At 26.8% G+C, this 25063-nt stretch overlaps 5 protein-coding genes across 18 annotated transcripts; 3 read left to right on the forward strand and 2 right to left on the reverse strand.

Moving 5' to 3' along the window:
• The first annotated feature begins 4 nt into the window (after window positions 1–4).
• Window positions 5–2557, forward strand: LOC124430545. Of its 5 annotated transcripts, none has more exons than XM_046977283.1 (5): window positions 5–327; window positions 1459–1678; window positions 1747–1834; window positions 1934–2164; window positions 2231–2557. In XM_046977283.1, the coding sequence occupies exons 2-5, from the start codon at window positions 1464–1466 to the stop codon at window positions 2342–2344; spliced, it is 648 nt and encodes a 215-aa protein (XP_046833239.1). In that variant the 5' UTR covers window positions 5–327; window positions 1459–1463; the 3' UTR covers window positions 2345–2557. The 5 variants fall into 5 exon arrangements, with proteins under 5 accessions (XP_046833239.1, XP_046833240.1, XP_046833241.1 ...); XM_046977284.1 differs by lacking the exon at window positions 5–327 and adding an exon at window positions 345–565; XM_046977285.1 differs by lacking the exon at window positions 5–327 and adding an exon at window positions 755–1029.
• On the reverse strand, window positions 1848–16300 carry LOC124430542 (calcineurin-binding protein cabin-1-like). Of its 7 annotated transcripts, XM_046977275.1 has the most exons (22): window positions 16070–16189; window positions 15733–15939; window positions 13721–15300; window positions 13475–13639; window positions 13212–13400; window positions 12998–13141; window positions 12675–12855; window positions 12470–12594; window positions 12191–12383; window positions 11916–12069; window positions 11658–11805; window positions 10807–11574; window positions 10311–10695; window positions 9316–10227; window positions 8947–9223; window positions 8619–8872; window positions 6718–6881; window positions 6296–6566; window positions 5864–5992; window positions 5646–5787; window positions 5125–5225; window positions 3434–4989 (listed from the first exon to the last, which is right to left on the reverse strand). In XM_046977275.1, the coding sequence occupies exons 2-22, from the start codon at window positions 15814–15816 to the stop codon at window positions 4117–4119; spliced, it is 7239 nt and encodes a 2412-aa protein (XP_046833231.1). In that variant the 5' UTR covers window positions 15817–15939; window positions 16070–16189; the 3' UTR covers window positions 3434–4116. The 7 variants fall into 7 exon arrangements, with proteins under 7 accessions (XP_046833232.1, XP_046833231.1, XP_046833228.1 ...); XM_046977276.1 differs by lacking the exons at window positions 3434–4989; window positions 5125–5225 and adding an exon at window positions 1848–2078; XM_046977272.1 differs by having other exon boundaries at window positions 3434–5787; window positions 8619–8664; window positions 8797–8872.
• LOC124430544 (probable uridine nucleosidase 2) lies at window positions 6469–8614 on the forward strand. Of its 2 annotated transcripts, none has more exons than XM_046977280.1 (6): window positions 6469–6555; window positions 7128–7211; window positions 7305–7509; window positions 7589–7760; window positions 7876–8132; window positions 8212–8614. In XM_046977280.1, exons 2-6 carry the CDS (start codon window positions 7147–7149, stop codon window positions 8521–8523), a joined length of 1011 nt encoding a protein of 336 aa, XP_046833236.1. In that variant the 5' UTR covers window positions 6469–6555; window positions 7128–7146; the 3' UTR covers window positions 8524–8614. The 2 variants fall into 2 exon arrangements, with proteins under 2 accessions (XP_046833236.1, XP_046833235.1); XM_046977279.1 differs by lacking the exon at window positions 6469–6555 and adding an exon at window positions 6837–6993.
• On the forward strand, window positions 16246–18107 carry LOC124430546. Of its 3 annotated transcripts, none has more exons than XM_046977287.1 (5): window positions 16246–16387; window positions 16483–16498; window positions 17452–17586; window positions 17763–17851; window positions 17941–18107. In XM_046977287.1, exons 2-5 carry the CDS (start codon window positions 16483–16485, stop codon window positions 18052–18054), a joined length of 354 nt encoding a protein of 117 aa, XP_046833243.1. In that variant the 5' UTR covers window positions 16246–16387; the 3' UTR covers window positions 18055–18107. The 3 variants fall into 3 exon arrangements, with proteins under 3 accessions (XP_046833243.1, XP_046833245.1, XP_046833242.1); XM_046977289.1 differs by having other exon boundaries at window positions 16263–16398; XM_046977286.1 differs by having other exon boundaries at window positions 16362–16498.
• LOC124430543 (nuclear pore complex protein Nup160 homolog) lies at window positions 17355–24123 on the reverse strand. Its single transcript, XM_046977277.1, has 14 exons — window positions 23723–24123; window positions 23127–23440; window positions 22923–23034; window positions 22287–22813; window positions 21387–22190; window positions 20875–21308; window positions 20576–20797; window positions 19808–20490; window positions 19338–19682; window positions 19009–19191; window positions 18760–18926; window positions 18434–18667; window positions 18263–18363; window positions 17355–17505 (listed from the first exon to the last, which is right to left on the reverse strand). Exons 1-13 carry the CDS (start codon window positions 23805–23807, stop codon window positions 18265–18267), a joined length of 4209 nt encoding a protein of 1402 aa, XP_046833233.1. The 5' UTR covers window positions 23808–24123; the 3' UTR covers window positions 17355–17505; window positions 18263–18264.
• Between the last annotated feature and the right edge of the window lie 940 nt (window positions 24124–25063).

Below are 25063 nucleotides of genomic sequence, written 5' to 3' on the forward strand. Positions count from 1 at the left end.
AGTTTCCTCACGCTTATATAAATAATTATGTTACAGGTAACTGCTAATACTATATTTACATTATAATGTATTCATAGACGACTAGTAATTTAGTAATTAAATAATCGCTTTAATATTAATCGTATAGATTGCAGTTGAGTATGTAGCAAAAATACACATTACTCTTCGCAAAAAACTAATTGCTGATGATTGGTGCGCTGCATGGTGTATGGCGTCAGAAGTGCACGTAATATAGCAGCTACATTTCAAATGTCGGAAACGACATCTATCGATCGAGCAAATAACTAAGTTTAGGTGTGCCCCTGATGTTGGCTACATTCTGTACATGTATGTATAAAGACCCTTGTACGCATATTTCCGAAGATTAATAACAAAAAATCAATAATCCAAATAATATAAAAATTTTTATACACATCGATAACAATTATACGAACAAATTATTTTTATAATAAATAAATCTTGACTTGATACCTTTTTTATGATGTTCTCAAGTGAACAAAAATCATAATTGATAGTACAAAATGTATATATATAAGATGCAAGAAAAAAAGTAAAAAATATCAATGTAATTATGTTTTTAATGTACACGTACAAGTAAATTAAATATTTTCGATTCAATTTGAGAAGAATTAATCGAGATTAGATAAACGTGAAATTTTTATCTAATAAACACTTCGTACTTCCGTATATGATATACGTATTATATTAATTCAATTTATTTATTTATTGTTATTTCATTGGAAAAATACAACAATACAATATTTAATTGCTTTTTTCTTCTTCTTCTTTTTTTTATATAAAAGCATCAAATAGTAATATTAATTTTAAAATTGATTTATCTGATTCTTGCATTTATTTGATTCCTTGTTAGTGGACAGTACAGGCTGATTTGCAATCTGCGAAAGAGAGACTTTTGTTTTTTATATAAATAATAGAATCATCTATTAAATAATATTTGTGTAAGTTATATGCTTTTTTTTTGAATTACAAACATACATGTATTTAATATAAAATTTATTGTCAAAGATGGTAAGTGTGATCTTTTATGACTTGAGTCAGATTCAGTCAAGTTTGACATTCGCGCTATCAGCGATGTGCTCTTAACATTATTTTAATCTAAATAAATAATTAATTAAATGACTTGAGTCTATTAAATGCTGACTGTTTAATAAGTGTTAAGTGTACGTAATTTATTTTTTATTGAAACCCAATCGAGATTAACTTTTGTTTAGATTCTATGTAATAATTCGTAAAAAAGTACAATAATATTTTATTCTCTGTATCTTAGATAGATATCTACCAAAAATCATGATATTAATACATTATAAATAAGCAAACAATTTCAAGAATCTTATTTTAATATAAATATTTGTATTCTATTAAAGGCTAACATAAGAGTATTATTGAGATAATTAAATATAGGTCACATTATTGATCATAAGTTTTTATTTTTTATAGAAACAATGGCATCAATTGAAGATAGTTGGAAAGAAGCAACTGAGGCATTAGATAAAGATGCTTCTAACATGTGGTTTGATAAATTAAAAGAAGCTTATTCGGAAGAGAAAAGAACTTATCATAACTTAGATATGCTTTGCGAGAAGTTGAGTCATTATCATGAGATAAAAAATAATTTGAAGAATCCACAAGCTTTACTTCTTGCATTGTTTTTTCAAAAGTAAGATCAATAAGCGAAGAGAAGCAATTAATGTTTCTGTTGTATACAATAGATTGTTTTTATTCCAGCTTTGAGTATGATCCAAAAGTCATAGATGAAGAAATTAAGAATTTAGAACATTTCAATGCATTTGCTGAAGAAGCCGGTATTACCGTGGTAAAAAAGAATATATATATACATTTAATTATTTTATTTTATTTTACAGAGAGAAACAAATGATTAAGTACAGATCACATATCTATATATTTCTTTTAGAATTCAGAATTAAGAGAAGAAACATGCGCTTTACTTAAGGTTGTTGCCACGCATAGTACGGAAGCTCATAAAGTTGGAGGTGCATTTGGTAGTGAAGATGCTCATTACTTTCTAGATTTAGATATGGCTGTTTTAGGCTCTCCGCCTGAAAATTATGCAGAGTATAGTGGAAAAATTCGTGGAGAATATGCTTTTTTGAGTGAACCTATGTACACTGCTTTGCGATTGAAGGTATAGTATTTTGTTAAATCATTACAGCATTTTATTCTGGTATAAATCTTATTATACTTCATACAGGTGTTACAAAATTTTGTACAAATTCCGAATATTTTTGCAACAAAAGAGTTTCGAGAAAAATTCGAAGCACAGGCACGAGAAAATATACAAGCTGAAATAGAATTGTTATCTTAAACTTCTACAGAAATCAGAAAATATGTTGAGTATGCCAAAGTTCAATGTTATGAACATTTTATGGTCCAGGTATATTTTCAATCTAATTTAAGATGAAAAAATATCTTGGCAAAAAAATCTAAAAGTTTAACTTTTATTAATATTAACATATATCTGTAAATAATATTTCTCTCATAATATTAAAGTACACGGAAAAGATTTTATTTAAACGAAATCAAGTTTTTAATTTTCTTATTTTTATTATGTTGCTCTGAAACTTCTCATTATATTTATTAATATTATATAAGAATGTACTGAATTAATTTGATTAATTGTTAGACAAAGTATTATTTTATTTTCTACATCAATCTAGTTAATTTTTTACTTATAATTTGATATCCTTGAGCTATAGAAAGTACAAAGAACATATATTGTTCAAGCACATCTGTGAATGCTTCTAATGTAAGCATTAGCTTGAAATAGTAATCTAAGAAAGATTATATGTTTATGATTTGATTTATAATTTTATTTATAGTATGATGTAATTTATAAAAATATATAAAAACTTGATATTTATGTATATATTATTTAATATAGTAAACAAAACCGATATATAAATAATTAATATATAATTAAAGTGATTCTGTTATAATTTAATTCCTAATCTATTATTATAATAAATGTTTACAATAAATAATTGTACTGATTCTAAAAATTGAACTATACCATTTTAAATTAATGTTAATCGAAATTATGCTGGATGTTTTAATTTCTTATAAACGTGATTTATAACTAAAATAAGATAAAAAAATTTTTAAGTGTAAATGATGCTCAAGTTATTGCTATAATAATAATCAATTATAAAATATTGATAAGTGAATAGTTCTTCTAATTTGAGATATCCCTTAACAGTATTTTTTTTTATAAATATTTTAAACGTTTTATTTTGCTAAATTGACCTATCTATCATCTACTGGAAAAATACTTAAAACAAATTTTTAATATTTCTTTTAATATATAATAAAAATTTGACTTTATTACTGCTATAAAAAACTATTCAGTCTCGTTAAAAATTTATGGGATAAAAAATAACTCGGAAATAAATATGTATAATAATAAATATATATATATATATATCTTATTCATATACATAAGAAGATTATACATAAGCGTATAAATTTCAATAGTATAGTTCACATAGAATACTGACATAAATATGAATTTTTAACAAATATGAATGAACTCTTTCTAATACATTTTGATGACGTTTTTGCATTTATGGTATGTACATTCGTATGAAAATAAACAATTAATAAAGATATGAATTTTATAAATATATTTATTCACAAAGGTTTGTATAATACTTTTGAATCCTTCATTAGCAATGTGAAGAAAATTTTGAGTTATATATTCTGTAAAGATTTTTTCGTGTTTGTACATGTTATAATATTTTAATGACTTATAAGATTAGTAAATAATTTATGGATCCCAATCTAATCTGGATTACCTTAAAAATGATACTCTTATATAATCTATTACGCTTATTCAGTCTTTACATAACAATCATCCATCTGATTGTAATATATAATTTTTATTTTGTTAATGAAGGATTAAAAAGTAATCGAATTTTATTAAATAGATACTAATCTTATTTGATAGAGTTGTGCTAATTATTTTTATACTTAATCGTATAATTTATGCAACATGTACATAGAGGTAACAAAAGACGAATGGAAAAATTTATTACATTATGATAAAGCTGTTGAGAATATTATTTTTACTTATTGAGATTTTTAATCATCCAATGTAATGATCTCTACACTATCATTTGCAGATTTATCAACTTTTTTACCAGATTTTCCTCTTGGTAGATCATATAATGTCATACAATCTGAATTTGGTTGCCTTAAAGTTTCAGAAACTTTTTGTGGAACAACACTTACTGACGAAGAAAGATTTTTTGAAAAATCTACATTTGTCTTTATTTGACTTTTTTGTTGAGGTATTATTTCTAAATGTGAATGTTGCTGTAATTGAGATAACATAGAAAGTGCTTCTGCAGAGGTTGTTTGTGGAAATGAATTTGATAATGGGTTTTGTACATCCATTATAACAGATTTTGGTTTTGTTGAAGGTCTTTTGTAATTACTGATTTTTGCATTTGATCCTTTAATTCCAGATTGTGCTACTGGACTTACAGATATTCCACTTAGTTCAGTAGGTATATAAGATGTTTGTCCTAATGATGAATTTCCTGTCATATTATTTACTATGTTGGGAAAATTACTTGACATAATCGGTAGATTTTTATTAATTAGCTTTTGTTTTCGTAAAGAACCTTGCACATATGTATGATGATATGGTCTTTGTGAATTTTTTTTCGATAATAATTTATGTTGTAATGAAGTTCCTGATCGAGATGTAGGTAAATTCATTGGTAATGATGGTTTTAAATTTAAAGATTGACTTATTGATGCATGTGCTACTTGTGGTACTACACTTGAATTTGATGGACTATTATTTTTTAAAGGTGCATGCGATAACGAAGAATTATGTGCAGGTTGAGGCTCAGTTAATGATTTGGAAACTCGAATTTGGGGCGCAGTCATTTGTTTTGGTGGACTTGTTTTAACTTGCTGGATAATAGACGGTTTAAGAAGTGAAACCTGCGTTGTCGAAGGATGAGAAATAGTTTTAGAGGCTTGTGAAATTTGAAGAGATTTAGGAATATGAACAGGTAATGCATCAGTTTGTGGACTTGGCCTACTAGGTTTGCTTTTTTGAGGTAATGACGTACTTACTGGAGTTATAGATATGTTAGGCCTATCTTTAGTTACTGATGTAGTTGTAGTAGTTTTAGTCGTTGCTTGATGATACGTTGGTGTTGATCGCGTATTTTGAACTGTAGAATTACTTAAATTCAATAATTGCTGTACTGTTAATGTGTTTATACTATTAAGATTAGTTATACTACTGGGTGTACTTGTATTAGAACTGGATGTACTCATTGTTTGTATATTACTAATGCTGGGTACAGTAGCAGTAGTACTATTTAAACTGCTGGTTAAATTAGATAACGATGAAAGGTTTGTTTGATATTGTCTAAGAATGTCTTGATAATTTCCTACTTGATTTAAATAAGACATGGCTGATAGAGGATCCATCATATTACCACCTAAACTACTAGCAAGCATTGCTGATAACATATTTGGATCAATCAGTGGATTCATAAAATAGGGATTCATTAGTGCACGATTCCCTGGTGTACCTATATAATTAGCAAAAGTATTCTTAGAATTAAATTGATTCATAATATTACCACCTTGTTGCATTGCTTGTAAGTATTTGTTAACATTGGGTGGCCTTCCCCTTGGTCTACCTGTTGATGTTAAGTTCCTGTAGGGCTTACGATTTTGGGATGCTTGAGGTGATGTTGAATTAATTTGTGTTTGAGATGTAGTTGCCTATAAAAATAATAATAACATATAAATTCTACATTTGAACAATATCATTAATTAACATAAAAATTATAAAGATTACCGGGCTTGAAGAAGTAACTGAAGTTTGCGAATTGTTACTTCCTGCATTATTCGTTGCAGCTATTTTATTTGCTAATATTTGTCGTTGGCAACATTTAATAGCCATTTCCAAAATGTTTCCATCTAAATTCTAAAAACAATAACATTTCAATTAATAATTATTTCTTATAAAAGATATATAAATTTTTTTTTTTTCTTCAAAAAAGTATATATAATTGTATATATGTTGATATGCAATTTAATTATTATTATTATATATGATAACAAATTTATTATATATAATCATACAATTATATAATATTTCTTAATGTGCGTTACAATTTAATAAACAATCCTCTTATCTCGGCACATTAAATTTTTTTACCTTGAAATAGATGTTATCTTTAAGTATTTGATAAGAATGAATACTTAAAATATCGACCATTTTACTTACTTTATTGCCAATGTAGATCTTATAAGTATCAATTAATAACGAAGCAAATGCCTGTACAGTTGGTTCTTTATTTTGAAAATGTTTTTGAATTTGTTGATATATTTTATATACATCCAATAAAACTTGAGTTCTCGAATCTGTTCTTATAAGATGTACACTATCTATTGTACTAGGTGATCCCATAGTATGCACTCTACTCCTCAAAGATTGTAAACAAAGAGTTAACGCTTGACGAGATAATTGCTCTCTTTCAGAATCACGTAAGTATTTCCTATGTAAATTATATTTATGTAATATATTTCATAATAGTTAAACATTATATATAAAATTTATTTTCTTTATTAAAGTAATAAAAATCATTTAAATTATTAGGTAATGTATAGTAATATATTCTAATGGTTACTATCTAAAATAAATCTTACTTATCAGAATCTGGTATCTTTGCAAGTTGTACACACAGTTGCATTAACATTCGACTATCATTTGTTTCTTTTAAAACTTGCATAAGTAATGTTACACATCTTGACATATGTGATGCAAAACTTCCTGGTCTATCAATTTCACGATTTGGTATATGCCATACACCCTAAAATATATAGTACATAAAATTTAAAAGTACTTGTTGACAAAAATAGAATATGTAAAAATTGTTACGTATTCTTACGTAGAATACGTAAAAAGTGTAAACAACAAGTAATGTAAATATAAATTGTATAATATATATTACTTATATATTATGTATAATGTAATACAACGAAATATTGAAAATATTAACGTAAAATTCAATTTTACTCTGACTTATTTACAATTTATATATAAAATATTATTTCAGGTATTGTTCAGGATTAATAATGAAGATCTATTACATAACCTTTATAATAATCCTACTATGTTGTAAATTGGCATTTGATGTTAGGTAAAAACTATTATTAAATACATAAATGAATTTGAATATTAATTATATTGAATAACACTTTTTATATTTAATGATAAAAAATGTTATACGAAGATGTGTGACTGCACGTAATAGTGTTATAATAGATACGGATCCAGGTAGTGATGATGCATTAGCAATATTATTAGCACTTGCATATGAGAAATCTAGTTTTGAAGACTTTAAAGTTTTAGCAATAACATGTACATACGGTAATACATATTTAGAAAATGTAGAAAAGAATGTTCTTAAGATTTTAGAAATAGCTGATAGAAGTGATGTAAGTATAAATTAGTTATTAAAATTCTAAAAATGTTTGTGTTACGGGAAAATAATTTAATATTAACTTATTCTTTTAGATACCTGTCTACAGTGGTAGTAAAAAATCACTAATATATAATTTTACTGCATCAAATTATTTTGGTAAAGATGGTTTGGGAGATTTTGAATTTGACAAAAATATTACTGGTAAAATAAACAGAACTAAGCATGCTTCTATGGTAATAATAGATATGGTAAAACAATATCCAGGTAAATTTATTTAAAAGAAAATAAGACAAATAAAAAATGGCTAAGCATTTGTATTTTATTATTTTCAATTTTAATGAACTTAAAAATTGTTTTCTTTCTTTTTTTTTTTTTTTAGATGAAATTACCATAATATGCTTAGGTCCTTTGACTAATATAGCTACAGCTATTATTTTAGAACCGAATTTGCAAGACTATGTTAAAAATATATTTATAATGGGTGGAAGTGTAGCAGGAATTGGTAATTTTAAACCTAATGTAGAATATAATTTTGGAAACGATCCAGAAAGTAATTTTATATCACTAAATTCTACAACAAAAACACCAGTTGTACTTATTCCTTGGGATGTATGTCTTTCGTATAAAATATCACTGGTAGGAATTGAACTTAAATTCTATGAACTTCAATTATAATGTAATTTCATAAATAATTATGTTTGCTATGATTTTATAGGAATGGCGTTACAATGTTTTTGGTAAATTGAATTCTACTATGGTAGACTTTTTAAATAAAGCAGAAAGAATTGCGCTAAATTCTACAGTTGAATGGTGCCCAATAGATACAATCGCTGTTGCTACTGTGATATGGCCTGCTTTTATATTAAAATCAACTCTAAAAAATATATATCCTGTAATTGATGGAACTGGACGAGGTTCTATTCTTGTAGATTATGCAGAATCTACTGATAGAATAAAGAATGCCAAAATAATTCAGGAATACGATATGGTAATGTTGAAAGATAAATTACTTCATTATTTTCAATAATTAATGATGATATCTAACATAACTAAATATGTATTATATTTCTAAACTGATCTGTATGCTATTTAAAATGTAAATAAAAATGTAAACAAACTTACACTAAAGAAATTGGTACTCTTCCTATCCGCAAAAAGTCCTTGAAAGCTTTGTCCAGGATAAAATTGACAATTGTATGTACCCAATAATAAATCTTTACATTTAGTAGTATCTTTAGCTGTTCTATTGTTAAAGAAAAAATGAGCAAGTCGATAAAAAGATTTATGATGTTCATTAAACCTTAATATGCACTGTTCCAATCCTGCCAGGCAATATGCGATTAAAGTTGCTACTTCTTCATCAGTCATATATTCTTCTGTAATTCATATTAAAATATGACATTATTAGTTAAGAATACTGTGGGAAATTTTTTATTTTAAATAATTTTACCTTTTTCTATGATATCACTATCTCTCTTTTTCTTCTCAATATCACTTTCAACAGAATCACTATCACTGTCACTTGAACTATCACTTTCAGAACTATCTTCACTACTACTTGATTCATCACTACTACTCGAACTAGAATTATTTGTTTCTGTCGTTGTTGTTGTTTGTGTTGTTGTAGTACTTTCTTGAGAACCTCTTCTACTTAAAGTAACTTCTTGTTTAGGAGCAGATGTATGCACTTTCTTCTTGTCTCCTAGTTTATCTTTTGTTTCCTTATCCTAAAATAAAATAAATTTATCTCGATCAATTTAATTAAAAAGTTAATTATAATTCAGTAAAACAGATCTTAATAATAATAATAATAACTTACAGTAGTTTGCAAATCTTCATTTTGGAGCCATTTTCCTTCAAACTTTCTTGTATCATCATCATCAGGTAGAGATTGTTGTGTTTCCTGGCTCATTTCCATTGCTTGCTTCATAAGAGCATCCATTAAATCTTGTACATTTTCACTTTTTTCACAAGAATCAAATATGTTGTTTGCTTTAGACACATCTAATATATTTTTCTTATTTTTTTCTATTTTTAATTGTATTTTATTAGTGTCAATATTTTTTACTGATTCTCCCCTTTTCTTTTGATATTTAGTTTCATTGCTTTCATCACTTGATAATACCATAATATCATCTGATACCTTTTCCTTTTGCAATACCATGTCACAAACTTTTGTGATTAGATCATCTATTAAAGCTACAACATCCTGCATCAATTGAAGATGAGAAATATTCCCCAATTTTAATCGTTTTGTATTATCATTAGATTGATTATCTAAAGATCTTTTACGATTTTCTGATTTTAATGTTTCGATAGTTCGATTGCCATCAAGACTTTTATCTTGTATGTTTCTATCTATAATTTCAATTTCTTCAATACTGTAGGAACGTTGGTTAATATTCACAACATTTTTATATGTTTCTGATAAATTATCAAGATCCTTTCCAACATTTTTTGTATCAGCATCTGAATCATTCTCTTTCTTTTTTTCGCATAGTTTTGATTGAAACTTCATAAAAGGTCCTTCGGAACAGTTTTTAAGATGCCATTGAAACAATTGACCTAATGATTTCTTTAAAGGTTTACCTTCATGTTGTTCAAGATATTTTAATATACTTGCATGAATTCGATAATGCACTTCTAATGCTTCAATAGAAAGATATTGTGGATTTTTATGACTAATTCTACGAGGATACTCTGCATTATTTTCATATAGTAATTTACTAGCCTAAAATTAAGTAAAAATATATATTGAATGTTAAAAGAAAAAAAAGAAAAAATTATAAAATATATTGATAAATATAAACTGACCTGTGCATAACAACTTAGAAATATAGGTGGATCTTCATTTTTCTTCTCTGCAATTTTACCGAGCATATATTGACATAACCATCTTTCATCCTGAATTTTATTAATGTTATCAATTCCATGACATGCCATAAATAATCGATTAGATGATTGAAAACATTGTTCTGCAATTTCTAACATTTCCTCTTTTCTATTTTCTAATACTTCAAATTTTTCCATACTTAAAGTATCAGTCTCTTGTTTTAACAAACGTGAACAAAATGAATGAACCATATAAACAAAACTTCCGTATTCAGTCCAGATTATTACATGATTAGGTGCTAATTCGGTAGCGTGTCGATAACTGGATTGAGCTATTTTGGCTTTCATTAATAACTTATCTTCGCTTCTAAATAATAAATCAAAAATAGATCCATTTATGTATGCATAATAATATAATAATAACCATATACTCTTTTAAGCCAACTTCTATTGTAATTGTAATTATAATTGAACTTACATAAGTCTATAGTTAGTTAACCAAATGTCTATTATAGTTCCTGTTGACATGGCTAAACCTGCCCAGGAATTTAATCCGGATGGGCGAAGACATAAATCTAGTAAGTAATATCGTGCAGCGAGTGTCCATTTGTTATTTTTAAAATAGAAATCACCTAATAAGTAATAAATAGTTGATATAGAATGTGGTAATGGCTTTTTGACACATGGCATCTTTTCTTTTTCACCCATTATATAATCTTTCATTTCTTCAATTATTTGGTTCGGATCACTTTCTTCTGGAACTAATCTAAGTATTTTTTTAAATAAGAGTTCTGTATCTAAACTTATAGCAGCAAGTCTAGGAGATTCTAGTATCGGCATTTGTTTCGGTTTATAAAAATCGAATAATAATTGTGCTCCTTCCCATGTTAATTCCATTTGAGGTGCTCCATGCTCTTCGAGATGTTTAGGTTTTGACTTATTTAATCTATTTGGGTGACCGTATAAACAATAAAAAATTTGCTCTAAATATTTTGTAAGTTTGTTTTTTATAGTAGAAAATTGTGGAGTTTCCAATTTTGGTATGATCAGATTCATTGTAAAGAATAAAAGCTTTGCATCATGAAAACAACACCATGAGTGTTTGCCTATAAAATCGTGAGCAATAAATAAAATCATTATAGAAGGTGGAATACCATCATCTTCATCATCTGATTCAGAATTATGTGAATTATGCGCTTTGTTTTTATAAGATGATTCAGACTTTGCTCTCTCTTTATCTTCTTCACTGTAAAATAAATATTTTTATATTTTTCTATAAACAATGTATTTATAGATAATAATCAATAATATTTTAAACATAGAACTTACTATTGCAAAATATAATGTAATAGAATCCAGGGTAAAACAGTTTCAAGTGGCATCTCTAATGCATTTTCTGGTATATCCAATTGATGACATACTATATGAACTAAATTTTGCACTAATCTTGAAAGGCAAGATTCCGGTAAATATTTTACTGAAATTAAAAATTACCATAGGTTAATATTTTTATATTTAAAATAAGCGAAATGTTAGATATAATAATTTATAGCTTATAAGATCAATTGAGATAAAATATTTTATTACCAACAAATACACTTATCTCCTTTGTACAAGCTTCAAGCTTTTCAAGACAATTTACAACAGAACGTGTCCATTTTTTTTGCTCAGGATCTTCACAAGCATTCAAATAATTTTGCCATGATTCGTTTAGACAAGCTTCTGCCCATACGTAACATTCCTAAAATATCATTAATATGACTATGATAAATTATTGTGTATATTATTGTTAATTATAAAAAAATTATGTATATATCAGTGGTATATATATATACAAGAAGTTATTTATCTAATAATATGACCTCATAATGTTGAAGTTGCCATAAACTATCTAATAAGATAGCTAATTGTTTATCTCTTTCAATTATATTTTGATTGGCAGATAGTAATTTATGTTTCTGTCTTGCAAATTTGAATGTATCTTGTAAAACACAAGACAGTTCCGCATATTTTTTTTCATCATATAAATGTTGTATTTCACCAAGTTTTTGACTCCTATTATAAAAGTATATAATAATATATTAGAAATTCTATAATCTAATTGTAGACAATTAATAATGTAAAATAAATTTTGTAAATACCTCTGTATAGATTTCAGTTTTTTTTCAACTATTTTAAGATTGATTTGGGAATTACATTTACAATTTGGTAATATAAGGCAAATATTGTGATTTTGACCTTCCAATTCTCTTAATTGATGTAGCAACTACAATACGTAAAAAATTATGTAATAGAAAAATTAATAATGTCTATGTAAATTTTATGTATATTTATTAAATTTCTTACCAACTCTAAGGTTTCGATAACAATATCCGTGTCACCTTGACATAAGAAGATAGTAGCTTTTAGCCATAGAACTCTTAATAAAATGAAAATATTTTCTTGATGTAAAAGATCTCCTCGAATACTAGTAAATATTATATGACCTAATTCTTCTGAAGGCATACCAGTACCTAATTTGTCTAAACTATAATAATATTACAATGTAAGCTAGGAGCACATTATAGTAAAAAAATAAACATATATATATATATATATATATATATATATATATATATTTATTTATTAATGATATATATGTATCATTAATAAAAGTTGAAATTTTTTACCTTGATGATGCTATAAGGTCAGGTTTATTATCTAACCATTTATCCGTATGAAGTTCTCCAAATAACAATGTCATTTCAGCATCTAATTTTAAAATATTATCGTCTATATTTTCATCAAATGGTGATGGATGTGGAATATGCTCTCTAAAAAAACAAAAATAATAATTCTGATGTTGTATATATATTTTTTAATATTAAAACATTTTTTGTATACCTTGTAAATGAATAAGCTTCCAAATAAATTTCTGACAATCCTTTTGGCCATTCTTGAGTCCATTTTGTACATATAAATTCTGTGAATTTTGCTATGATTACCATTAAATTGTTCTTGCTACTATATTCATTAATAAATGCACCCACATCAACATTTTCTAATTCTGTTCCAAAATATTTTGTTTGTTGACTAAAATAATAAATTAATGAAAATATGGAAGTATTTTAAAAATATTATTTGCTGATGAATAAATAAAAAATTACCTTGTATCAGGACTTGGTGATTTAGAACTATCAGAACTTTTTATCCCTTCTGCCGGAGCAGTATTGTTTTCTTGATTTACAAATAATTGATATACATCCATCGTATCCATAGTATCATCTATACCTTTTGTAGGATCATCTTTTGTTAATTTTACTGTGTCTGATCTAAAAAGAAGTAATAGAAACTGTAAGTTGAAAAAAATCATTAATTTTTTATAAAATGGAAAATATATTTAAAGACTTTACAATAACGTGCTTGGAAATATTCTTCTGAGTGTTTCTTCTAATTGAACGTCATCTCTTTCAGCTTCTCTTCGATTTGAACTACGTACTCGCGCCGATCGTCTCATGCTACTACAACTCCAAGCCCATTGTTGTAAAAAACACAGAGCACTTCTACGTCTTTTTTTTACTTTTTGAACTTCGTCTTTTCCTTCTGTTTTTTCATTAGATTTCTCATCTATTTTAGGTATTTCTGCTAGATTTTCAGCAGGTTTCTCATAGATTTTATCATTTGACTTGTCACTTTCTCTATCACTAGACTTTTCATTAATTATTCCATTATCAGTACTATACGCTTCAGCCTTTGATTTTTCTACTTGGGGTTTTTCACTATTACCTTCAGTTTCAGACATAATTTGCTCATCTAATTCTGTATTTTTTGCTTGGTTTGGTTCTTCAAATTGTAACACTTCATTTAGAACATCTAAATCTGAAATTCTTAAAGGATCTTCATCTTCTATTATTTGTATATCCGTCGAACATGATTTCTTGTCTTCTTCTATTTCCACATCCATTGCTGTATTTAATACATCATTAAATCTTCTATTAATTTCAGATCCTTCAAATGTGTGATTTATTATTTCTTCTTTGTCAATCTTTATATCTTTATCTATGTCATTTGTTGTGCCATTTAAATCTGGGGATTGTGATTCTTGCACGTCTATATCTATATTAGTTTCTTGGACATCACACTCATCATCTTTATCTATGGCTTCGATATTAGACATATTAACTATTAATTTAATTCGACTTACAAAGCTTAAATCACTTTCAGTAATGTATCTGTGCATATCTAATAAACTTTCTCCAATATCAAGCCATGTATAATTAGTTATAGGTTTCCTTAATGTTAATTCTGGCACAGGTTTCGGAATAAACTCTGATTTGCATACTTCTGCCCATTTCTCTGCCACTTCTTCTGCTTCTGCTAGTAATTTATCTCCTATTATATGATTGTACTCTGTATACAGCGGTGGGTCTAACCTCCAGTCACTGTTATACAATTTATAACATTCTTCTAAACATGGAATAGCTTTGAAAATTTTATCTCGAAAAGCTAAGCCTTTAATGTAATTTGGATCTCTTTCTAATGCTACAGAAATATATAAAAGACAATTCATGTAGTCTGGTATAGCATATAGGGCAGTTATAATGTTATCCAAACATGGCCAATGGTTTGAATTACATTTCAGTCCTTGTTTGAAAGATGCACAAGCTAATTCTAAATTAGACATTTTCATAGCCATGGTACCCATTCTATACCATAATATTACATCGGAATCATCTAAATTAGCTGCTTCCCAATAATTTTCTATGGCAGCTCCATAATTTCCCCATACTGCTTCGATAGCTCCAATATTTTTATAACACGAATATTTTAATGACAACATAGGCCTTGACCTGCCATCGGATATTTCAGGTTTTTCAACTTCATCCAGCAATTCAGTTTCTAAAAGCTCCTTAAAAATATTCAAAGCTTCCTTATGTTTATTTTCTTTTAATAGTTCTAAGGCTTTATTGTACTCGGTAAGTGCTATTTGTTCCTGAAACAAATTAAATATATGAATGTATATATGCTTAACTATTGATAACTAAATTATCCTTTCAAGTAAGATAATTAGATTATTATTTCAGGTTCTTCTAATGAAATATAATTAAACATACAAACGGACAAGTAAATATTAAGGTTTTGTAAAATATAAAATATAAAAACGATAATGTAAATTATTCAGATGACACATGGGTAATGACTGTCACAAGCTGGATAAAGTTTTCTCCTATTTATAATGAGTAACAGATAATTGGGATAGAATCCTTCATTTAATTGTAAAAAAAAAATATAGAGGATAATAACATATTATGTTAATTAAATAAACGATAGATAATCACAAATTGATATAGCATCTGTGAAAGATACAAATAGTTTTGGAAGGTTATGTTTTGCGTTAAAAGTAATTAAAATGAAAAAAATCTACTTGAGCTTCTTTTGTAATTGTAGGCACATCTTCTTCTTCACTTTCCTCGCTTGATTCTTCGTTAAGTGCCGATATTTTCATCATTTTCGCCTTTTCTTCGGGGACCACAATTAATCGTATGAAACATCAACAAATCAGCCGGTTTTTTTCGTCGACTCCATATTACTATACCGTATGATCGTTTGAAGGTTATCTTATCTGGACAAACTAAAAGATAATTTTGTGAATAAATCTCATCAAGATAATTTGTATTTTCTTTTAGATCACAAATATATAACATTTTTTATTTAAGAAAATATATATATATATAAATATATATATTGTGTCACATACGCACACATAGTATTTTTTAGTAATTTTTATTTATAACCATCACGAAATATTATTATTAATTATTGTGATTCCATATCGTATAAATTGATAGCAGAGTCCGTGTTTACAAGATTTTCATTTCAAATACTTCGACATACAATACAATTAAAGCATCTGTTATATATACATAAATACATACTGTGATTTTTCCCTATCTTAGAACATTTATCGAACTTCCAACTTGTTTATCTTTTCTCCAGCAGAAGATAGGAAAAGTAAAAGCATGTATATATATTATTAAGGATTGGACAATGGATTCCAAATATATTATGAAGTAACACAAGTAAGCAGTTGGTATGAAGAAAGCAACATTTTAAATAATATCATATGTGATTAAGAAATAATTAATAATAATTTCATTTCATTTTTTATACGAAGATGTTTATGTTTTGGGGTAAGTATTCTAAATGTATCTGTATATCTGTATAATGAAAATCACGATTGATTAGAAATAGAGTTAAATTATTCAGTTAAATCTTCTTAAATAGTTTAAATATATATATATATATATATATATATATATATATATATATATATATATATATATATATATATCGTTTATTTATATTTATACGTTGCAGTTAAATATATTTTTTATTAATATTAGTTATTTATAATTATTTATGATCATATCTTGAGAAATGATTATATTAATAGATTGAAAATATGTTTAAAAATAATTTGATTTTTTTAATCATTTTTATTTAATATCAATAATACATGTATACATTAATAGGCGTATTGAAATTTTTAGATATTTCTTAAAAACGAATTTTAATATTTTATAGATGAAAAAATAAGATAGAAATAAAAAATATATGTACATGTACGCGTAAATTTAAAAATAAGTGTGTACTGACTTCCGTTGTAAAAATGTTTGTACTTCTGGATGAGGATTGGCCATTGTTATCGGCGCGAATTATACACAGTTTCAATTTTATGAATTAAAATGGTTTTAAAAATATGTATTTTCTATTGAAAAATGTTAGATTATAAAAATGATTATATTCTTAAGTACGTTAAAAAGTATTTTAAATTATTATTATGAAATTAAAATGTTAAGAATGTAAATTAAATTATTCATTAACTATATTGATAATGCGTATATAAAAAGATTGATATTAAAATAAAGATAAAATAATGACTAACAACAAAGATATTCATTTATATGTATAAATAAAATTAATAACATAAGGATAAATTTAATGAAAGTATATTATTGTTGTCATAAAGTAGAAACATACAAGAGGTTAGAAAATGTAATAATAGTTTTTTAATAAATTCGTATTATATCTATTGTATAATATCAGTGATAAGACATTGATATCAACAATATATACATGACAGGAAACTGGACCATAGATGAAGAACAGTCTGTGGATAATCAAAGCTTGCTTTCTTCTGAAATTATAAAAACCGCAAATATTAGAAAAAGATCCGATGTACCCACTTATTATTTATACAAAACACATTGGCGCAATGGTAAAATACTTTATATATCTGTTTACAAATATATAAATACAGAAATTCAATATATACAATTTTGACTTCTAAATTTATAGTTTCTTATACTTTTCTTTTTATTACATATTACTATTACTTATATTTATAATATATCTTTTTATTTTTTAACTTTTATATATTTTAATATTCTACAGATGCTGAAATACAGCGACATTATTGGACATCATCTTTTTTATTGTCATTTGGTTCAATTTTTGTACTTGTTGTAGTAGTTATATTAATGGTAAAATTTGTGATTTTTTTTATTAATAGAATAATTAATACTAAATCATCTTTGTAATTACATATTAAATAAATGAATTTTTATTATAGGTACTATTTAAAAGATGTCCACATATTGTTGCTGCAATTGTTGCTGGGATTCTTGGAATTATTCTTATATTTGTGACACTAGTATCACTTAATCATACACCAATGTATTCTTGACATATTTTTGTTGCTTCATATTATCAAATAAATTTTTTTTTGGTAGAGATAAAGACTGATGTAATGAGATATTTAAAAATTTCACATAATAACAATTGGATCTGTTCTCTTTTTGAAATGCAATAAAATATTTGAATCTAGATATTATATAAAATTGACTGTAAATGTCATGTAAATGTCATGTATGCAAGAAAAATTAATTACTTACTGTTAACATTTATTAAACATTTTGATACGTATCATATCTTCTGAAACACGGTTTAATGTTTGTATGTAGTTATCCAGTGTTTTTTGTAATGTTTGATAACTCTATAATTTTTGAAAAAATAAATATTAGTAGAATCACACATTAATACATTTTTAAAGAAAATGAATATACCTCAACATAAATTAGATCTTCTTCGCTTGCATGTCTGAGTTCAAATAATAGAACTTCCAATGTATTAAACGGTAACCAAACTGGTGGAGCAGTAGCTAATAATGAAGTTTCCAATCCAAAATATTCTTTTCCACTACCCAATACTGCGTTTATATAATCTATTGCAAGTTGACTTGCTTCCAATACACGACCTGTATTTAACATCAGTCGAAGTAATTCAGCAGAATTTCTTTTCTGTAATAAAGACAAATTATTGTTAATATTACTCTCTAATAATACATTATATATTTAAAAAAATATTAATATTATTAATTATTAATAAGTACTTTGTATGACATTAATAACCACTCTGGTAAAAATGCTCCATCTTGAAGTAATTTTCGAGAAATTGATTTATGAAGATCAGTACTTTTATCCTTTTCATGTTTTTCTAAAAGATATTTTAGCAAGCTCCATGTAGTATTTACAATATTAGAATTAGTTACTCCCATATCTGGAAACAATATAATTATTAGAAAGAAATGTAATTCTAACGTTATATATATATCAAGAATTATATCAGCTTCAGCATTTACCAAATATATCATTTTGTACAAGCCAGTCCCAAGCTTTTGGATCTTCATGTTGACTTAATCTTATGCACTGAGATGTTAAACTTTCAAATATAGAATTTTTAGGTAGGTTGAAAACATCACACAAATGTAAAGCGGTTGTATATAAACCAATACTTGATAAAATAACATTAAGTTCAGATGGACCTACAAATTTTAATAATTGTTTTGTAAAAAATTATATGAGTTTAATAATAAAAAGATAAAATAAAAAATGAAGTTTATAGAAATTATTAACTTTTTTGTACAAAAAATTATAGATTTCATTTAATATGAATAAAAAGTAATCTTACTTGCATGCGCAACAATATGTGTTTCTGATTTCATTTTAGATAATTTCAATTTTGCGTCTACTATATAATATTCCTTTTTTATATCAACCAACTCCAAAACTTCTACCTGCTTTTTTATCTTATAATGTAGTATCTCTGTACCATCTATATCTCTTTTCTTTTGTGGGTTTGGTTCATCCAGGAAGCTTTCTTCAATTACAGGTCTAACAATCCATCTATATTTTTCACTCACCAAATGTAAAGCATTAATACATGCTAATAAACATTGTGCTTGTCTCGATATGATTGGTGCAGAATGAGACTCTTGACTTAAACGCATTGCTTGCTCATACATCACAGATGCAGCTGTAAAAATAAGTTTATATTAATAAACTAATAAATAACGTATATTATACTTATAAACATATTTGCCATATGTTGAATTACCTAATCATATCATTTTGATATATGTATTATAAAATAAAAATTACCTTTCCTCATATTCCCTTTATTTACATGAAAACTATATAAAAAATTATAATAATTATTTTCCATTAAATCAACACTTCTAGCTCTACCTTCTACTATTCTTTCTAAATCTTCATACATATCAACATATGGAAATGATACTAAATCAATTAATTTTTTTCTTTCAAATAGAGTTATGATCAATTGTCTCAAACAATCAACTCTTCGCGCCGCATCAGGATTTGAATTTAAACAATGATAAGCTTCGATATGATGACCCAAATTAAGATGTTGTATAAATAATATAGAATGGAGAGTTGGTAAATTATGATCATCTTTATCAGCTACTGAAATGGCTGTTTCAGTGAGTTCAATTATACAATCTGCTGCATTATGTTCTTCAAATAATTTAATAACTTTAAGGTAGTATTGAGTTAAAGCATTATTTTCTGAAGTTATGTTAGAGCTCAACAAAATATCAGCTAAGAAAGAATCTGTTAAAATTCCTCCTGAAGCTCGTAAAAAATGATCACAAGCTTTTTGTGACTCTCCCATTTCTAGCAAAGCAACTGCTAATATAAATTTCCTAGATGCACTGTTCCATTCGCACCATGTATTGAGAAGTCTAACATATTCTTGAACTAATAAAAACTGACAACTAGAAAGTAACCATTCAGGAAAAATAAAATTTCCCGATATTGGCCATCTAAGCAAAAAAGTTAAGAAAACATGATTGATAAATTACAAAAAATTAACATAATATAAAAACAATATGAACATAAAAAGGATACATAAGTTGTGCTATAAGAGTAATATGTGTCAACATGCCATAATGCCATGGTATTAAAGTAGAAGGATCCATATTTGCATTAGCCATTAAAGTGTGTGCATGTTGTGCACCAATACTACATATAAATAATTCTAATAGAGACAAAGATCGAAGTTGTCTCTGTCCAGTATTTGTTTTTGAATCCGCAAGAGATAATATTGATAAACGTTGAGAGCTAGATTCACTAAAATATTTCTTAATTAATTTAAAAATCATAGAAAAATAGTATATTCAAAAATTTTTAACTGATGATATACTTACAGTAATGATTGCGCAGGTGAATACATAGCAGTGCATTCACATATCCAAACGACGACATAATATGCTTGCATAAGTACAACTGTTCTTGGTGCTAGAGATGATTTAATGGAATGCAATGATCTTGAATCGAATAATTCGGGTCGAAGTAGTACAAATTGTTGTAAAATTAATAAGCTTCTACAAATGGAAAATCTAAGAAGTGTAATTTGGGCAATACTCTCTGATATTGCAGAAATACCCAGTTGACTTCCAAATAAATGATTGACATTCAATAAAATTTTAGAAGCATTAGGACCATTATTTTCGAGTTGTAATTTATTTGGTTGTCCTAGATCATATGTTAATGCCTCCAACAACATAGCCATTGCACTAGATATATCTTTTACATTTGCCAATTTACGATAAAGTTCCGATTGGAAATCGTAGTTAGACAACTGGTAAAATAATAAAAAAATATTACAAACAGTTAAAAAAGACATATTAAAAATTATAAAGTGTAACGATATACTTACAGGATCTTCTGGTTCTAACATTAATTTTGATATCATATCATCAATAATAAGATCTGGACTTTTTAAATGGTACAATTCTCTTTCTATTCCAGTCTTAAGCTCTTCAGATAATTGTTCTTCCAACATTACTAAACTTGTCATTAAAGTAATTAGATCTTGACATATGTCCTCATCTTGTGATAAAACTGGTGTTGTTTTAAAGCGGGATGTGTATGACTTGTCATTACAAAGCATCAAATGCTCTAATGCTTCCATTGGTCTTAGCAATGAAAATGACGACTTTTTTAATAAAACTACACCAAAAACATTTGGTAGCAATAGTAAACCTACTGGTCTTGTTCCATTTGCATGATATTGAATAACACATGAATAAAATTTAGACCAACAACGATTAGCAATCTCCAAATAATCTTCATCCATCAATTCATAATCCATAACTTCAGCTTGTATTTCTGCTTGTACTGCCACACAAACTCGTTCTTTTAACACTGCCGGTGATAATCTCATATCAGCAATGAGATTTGATTTTCTATAAATACTAAGTGCTTTGGTAATATCCGTTAAAGAAAATTGTCCTGGATGAAAAATGTAACTAATGTAGGCTTGTCTAGGATCTGTGCCAGGATCGCTTACTATATAGTCTCTATCTGGTGATTGTTCCAAGATTACTGTTTCCCACTCAGAATTGATATGCATTCCATTTACTGGTAAATGAGCATGAGTTACTGCAACACTATCCATATCTTTTGTTCTCCATACAGCCCACAAATGTGTATTAGTAAACGAAAAATCTACAAGATGTTGCTGTAAATAAAAAAATATATATATATATTTATATATATAAAAACTGTCTTAATTATGAACTTATTATAAACAACAAATATTGACAATAATACATACATCTGGTGCGAACAAAGTACACAGTCTGATAAATTTAAATATACCATTTTCCTGAATAGGTTTGAGAATACTAAATTCACAACTTGTTCCAAACTTTAAAAAAGTTCCTAAATATAATTCATTATTAGAATTCAAACTTTTTCTTAACATATGACCTTGAATTCCTTGAGAAGCAATACGATTATCAATTGCAGTATTAGTTACTGCTATACATTGATTTTTGTTACAAGACCACATGCGTATATTGCCTTCTCGGCATAAAGCAAATAAATATGTATCATTGCCATAAGAATGTATAACAAGTGAGATAGCAACATGAGCTTCAGAATTACGACCTCTGAAAGCAGTAGCTATACCACTCAGAAATCTTGGCACTATGGAATCTTGTTTTAAATCATTTGAATGTACAAGACCTGTAACTACGTCCAGTCTTAAAAGTAATATAGTTCCCGAGTTATAAGCAAGAGCAAATAATGCTTCATCTTTTAATGTTAACCAAGATGTTGCTGCATGTGACACTGGAGCATCTGTATAAATATAAATAAAAATATATTCATTGTATAAAAATATATTTATATAAATTAATATTGATTAAAGAGGATTATAAGAACTTTAATAATAAAAATTTCAATTTACTTGTATTTCCAGCACTAGTAATGATATGAAATGTATGTGGATCACGCGCATTTTGTGCAGAAGCTTCACTAAATATTGACTGAACATTAATATCTGCATGATGTTCTTGTTCCTATAAAACAGAATTCATTATTGACTATAAATAAATTATATAATCAAATATAAACAAACTATTCTTAAATTTTGGTGATTATAAACTTTTACCTGCTTATGAATTTTATCTGGATGTGAAAATGTAAGTTTATGTACACTAGAAACTGTTACTACCAATATAATAACAGAATTTACTGTCTCATGGATGGAGATACCATCTAGAAGTGGAGTGCCCGTGAATTTATATCTTACTCTGTTTTTAACAAGATTGATATCTAAACTTTGTTCAACTAATTCAAGTACATCATGGGATATTCTCCAATAAATAAAACGATTACGTGTAAAATATTTAGAATCATCTTTATAAGAATAACCACCGGCTCTTTCTGGTACTTTTATATCTTGTAGAGTACTTTGACTTCCACCTAAAAAAAAATATTAATTATATTATTTCATTCAAGAAATTTTTCTATTCTCGCGTATATATGATGCCGGGTAGGCATGAAATATTGTGGTTAAATGAACTCGTAAAAAATTTTTAGAACAATTGTTTATGAAATATTATAATCGTATGCAAATAAAAGTATTGCAAATTTGAAATTATCGTTTTAGTATTTGTATTAATTTTTATATTTAATTTTTATATTTAATTTTTATAAATATACATTACTTTAATTGAGCTATTAAGCAAGGTTATGTAAGCTCACCCGTATTTAAAATAATTTCTTTCCATTTTGTAGGTAAAGTTTGATCTGGAACAACTTCTCGATATCCTAAAGAATATTCTACCATATTTTAATTTTAAACGCACAACAAAAATCTTTATTTTTTTATTCACATCACAACATTCACACAAATTTTAGCGGGTATCGAACGCGGTATTTTCTAGTAAAATTTAAGGTTAATACACAAATAATTTCATTCCTCAGAATATAAGAGGATTGGTTTATTTTTCTATTGTTTGTATTTGACAGTAAAATGAGTATAGACATGTGGATGCGCCATGTAAAAATTTCCTAATTAATTTTGTTCAAATTTGTAATATATGCAATTATTCTCAATTTTTTATATAGGCCTATTGTGGAGCCTTGGTTTATGCAGCCTTGGTTTAAAAAGTATTCTAAAAATAACATTAGGGGACGTTTTTGTCAATTAATTTCGATTTAACCCCTTAACTTGTACGCTCGAGTTAATTCAAGCGCGCTAAACAGGACAAACTGTGCACACTCGAGATAATTCGAGCGGCTTTGTACTTTATGCTGCTATAATTTTTCACACTCGATTATAATCGAGAATTGAAAATAACAATGTGAAAGCAAAAAATATGTTTTTTCCGAAATAGCAATTCAAGAAGAAAGATAAAAAAGTCGATGTACGTGTAACATTGCAATATTTGGCTCTTTTCTGCAATGTGGATCAAAATCCAAAATTAAAATCAAAATTTTGATTATTTTTGTATTTTTTTAATTTTCTTGCCAAGACAATGTTCTAAATTGTGTTTCTTTACATAAAAAAAATTAATTTTTTTTAGTCGGTTTTTTAAAAAAAACTGCGTTAAGGGATTAAAGCTGTTCTTTATCTTTCGCTCGAAGCGTGTGTGATTTCAGCGACAAATACGGATAAAGTATGAACTACAAAAGCATAAGGGGAATGGAATGTCAGCTTGTCATAAGTAAAATTTAAAGAAATTATCTTTGAATTTAACTATATCTCATTTATTTGGTTGTAGAAGTATTATTGGCAATGTGAAGTGTTAGTACTTTAGTCTTTCATAAAAATTAGATTGAACAAATAATGGAAAAGTCTTAAAATATGCAGCCATTCGCTCGGTAATACTTGTGTTAAAAGATCTACAATTAGACTTTGCAAGTAATACCGACCGAAGTCTCACTACGTGAAAGTTGCTGCATGTGGAGACCCACGGATTGACGGTGACTCTAATCTAAAATTCGCGATACCGATCCATGATACCTTTCCGCTTCGGGTGCAATGGCTTCTTAACTAACAGGAGATATGTAGACTTAGCTACAGGGACCCCTCTTACAGAT

The sequence above is a fragment of the Vespa crabro genome, chromosome 19, assembly GCF_910589235.1.
Source record: "Vespa crabro chromosome 19, iyVesCrab1.2, whole genome shotgun sequence".
Classification (NCBI taxonomy): Eukaryota; Metazoa; Arthropoda; class Insecta; order Hymenoptera; family Vespidae; genus Vespa; species Vespa crabro.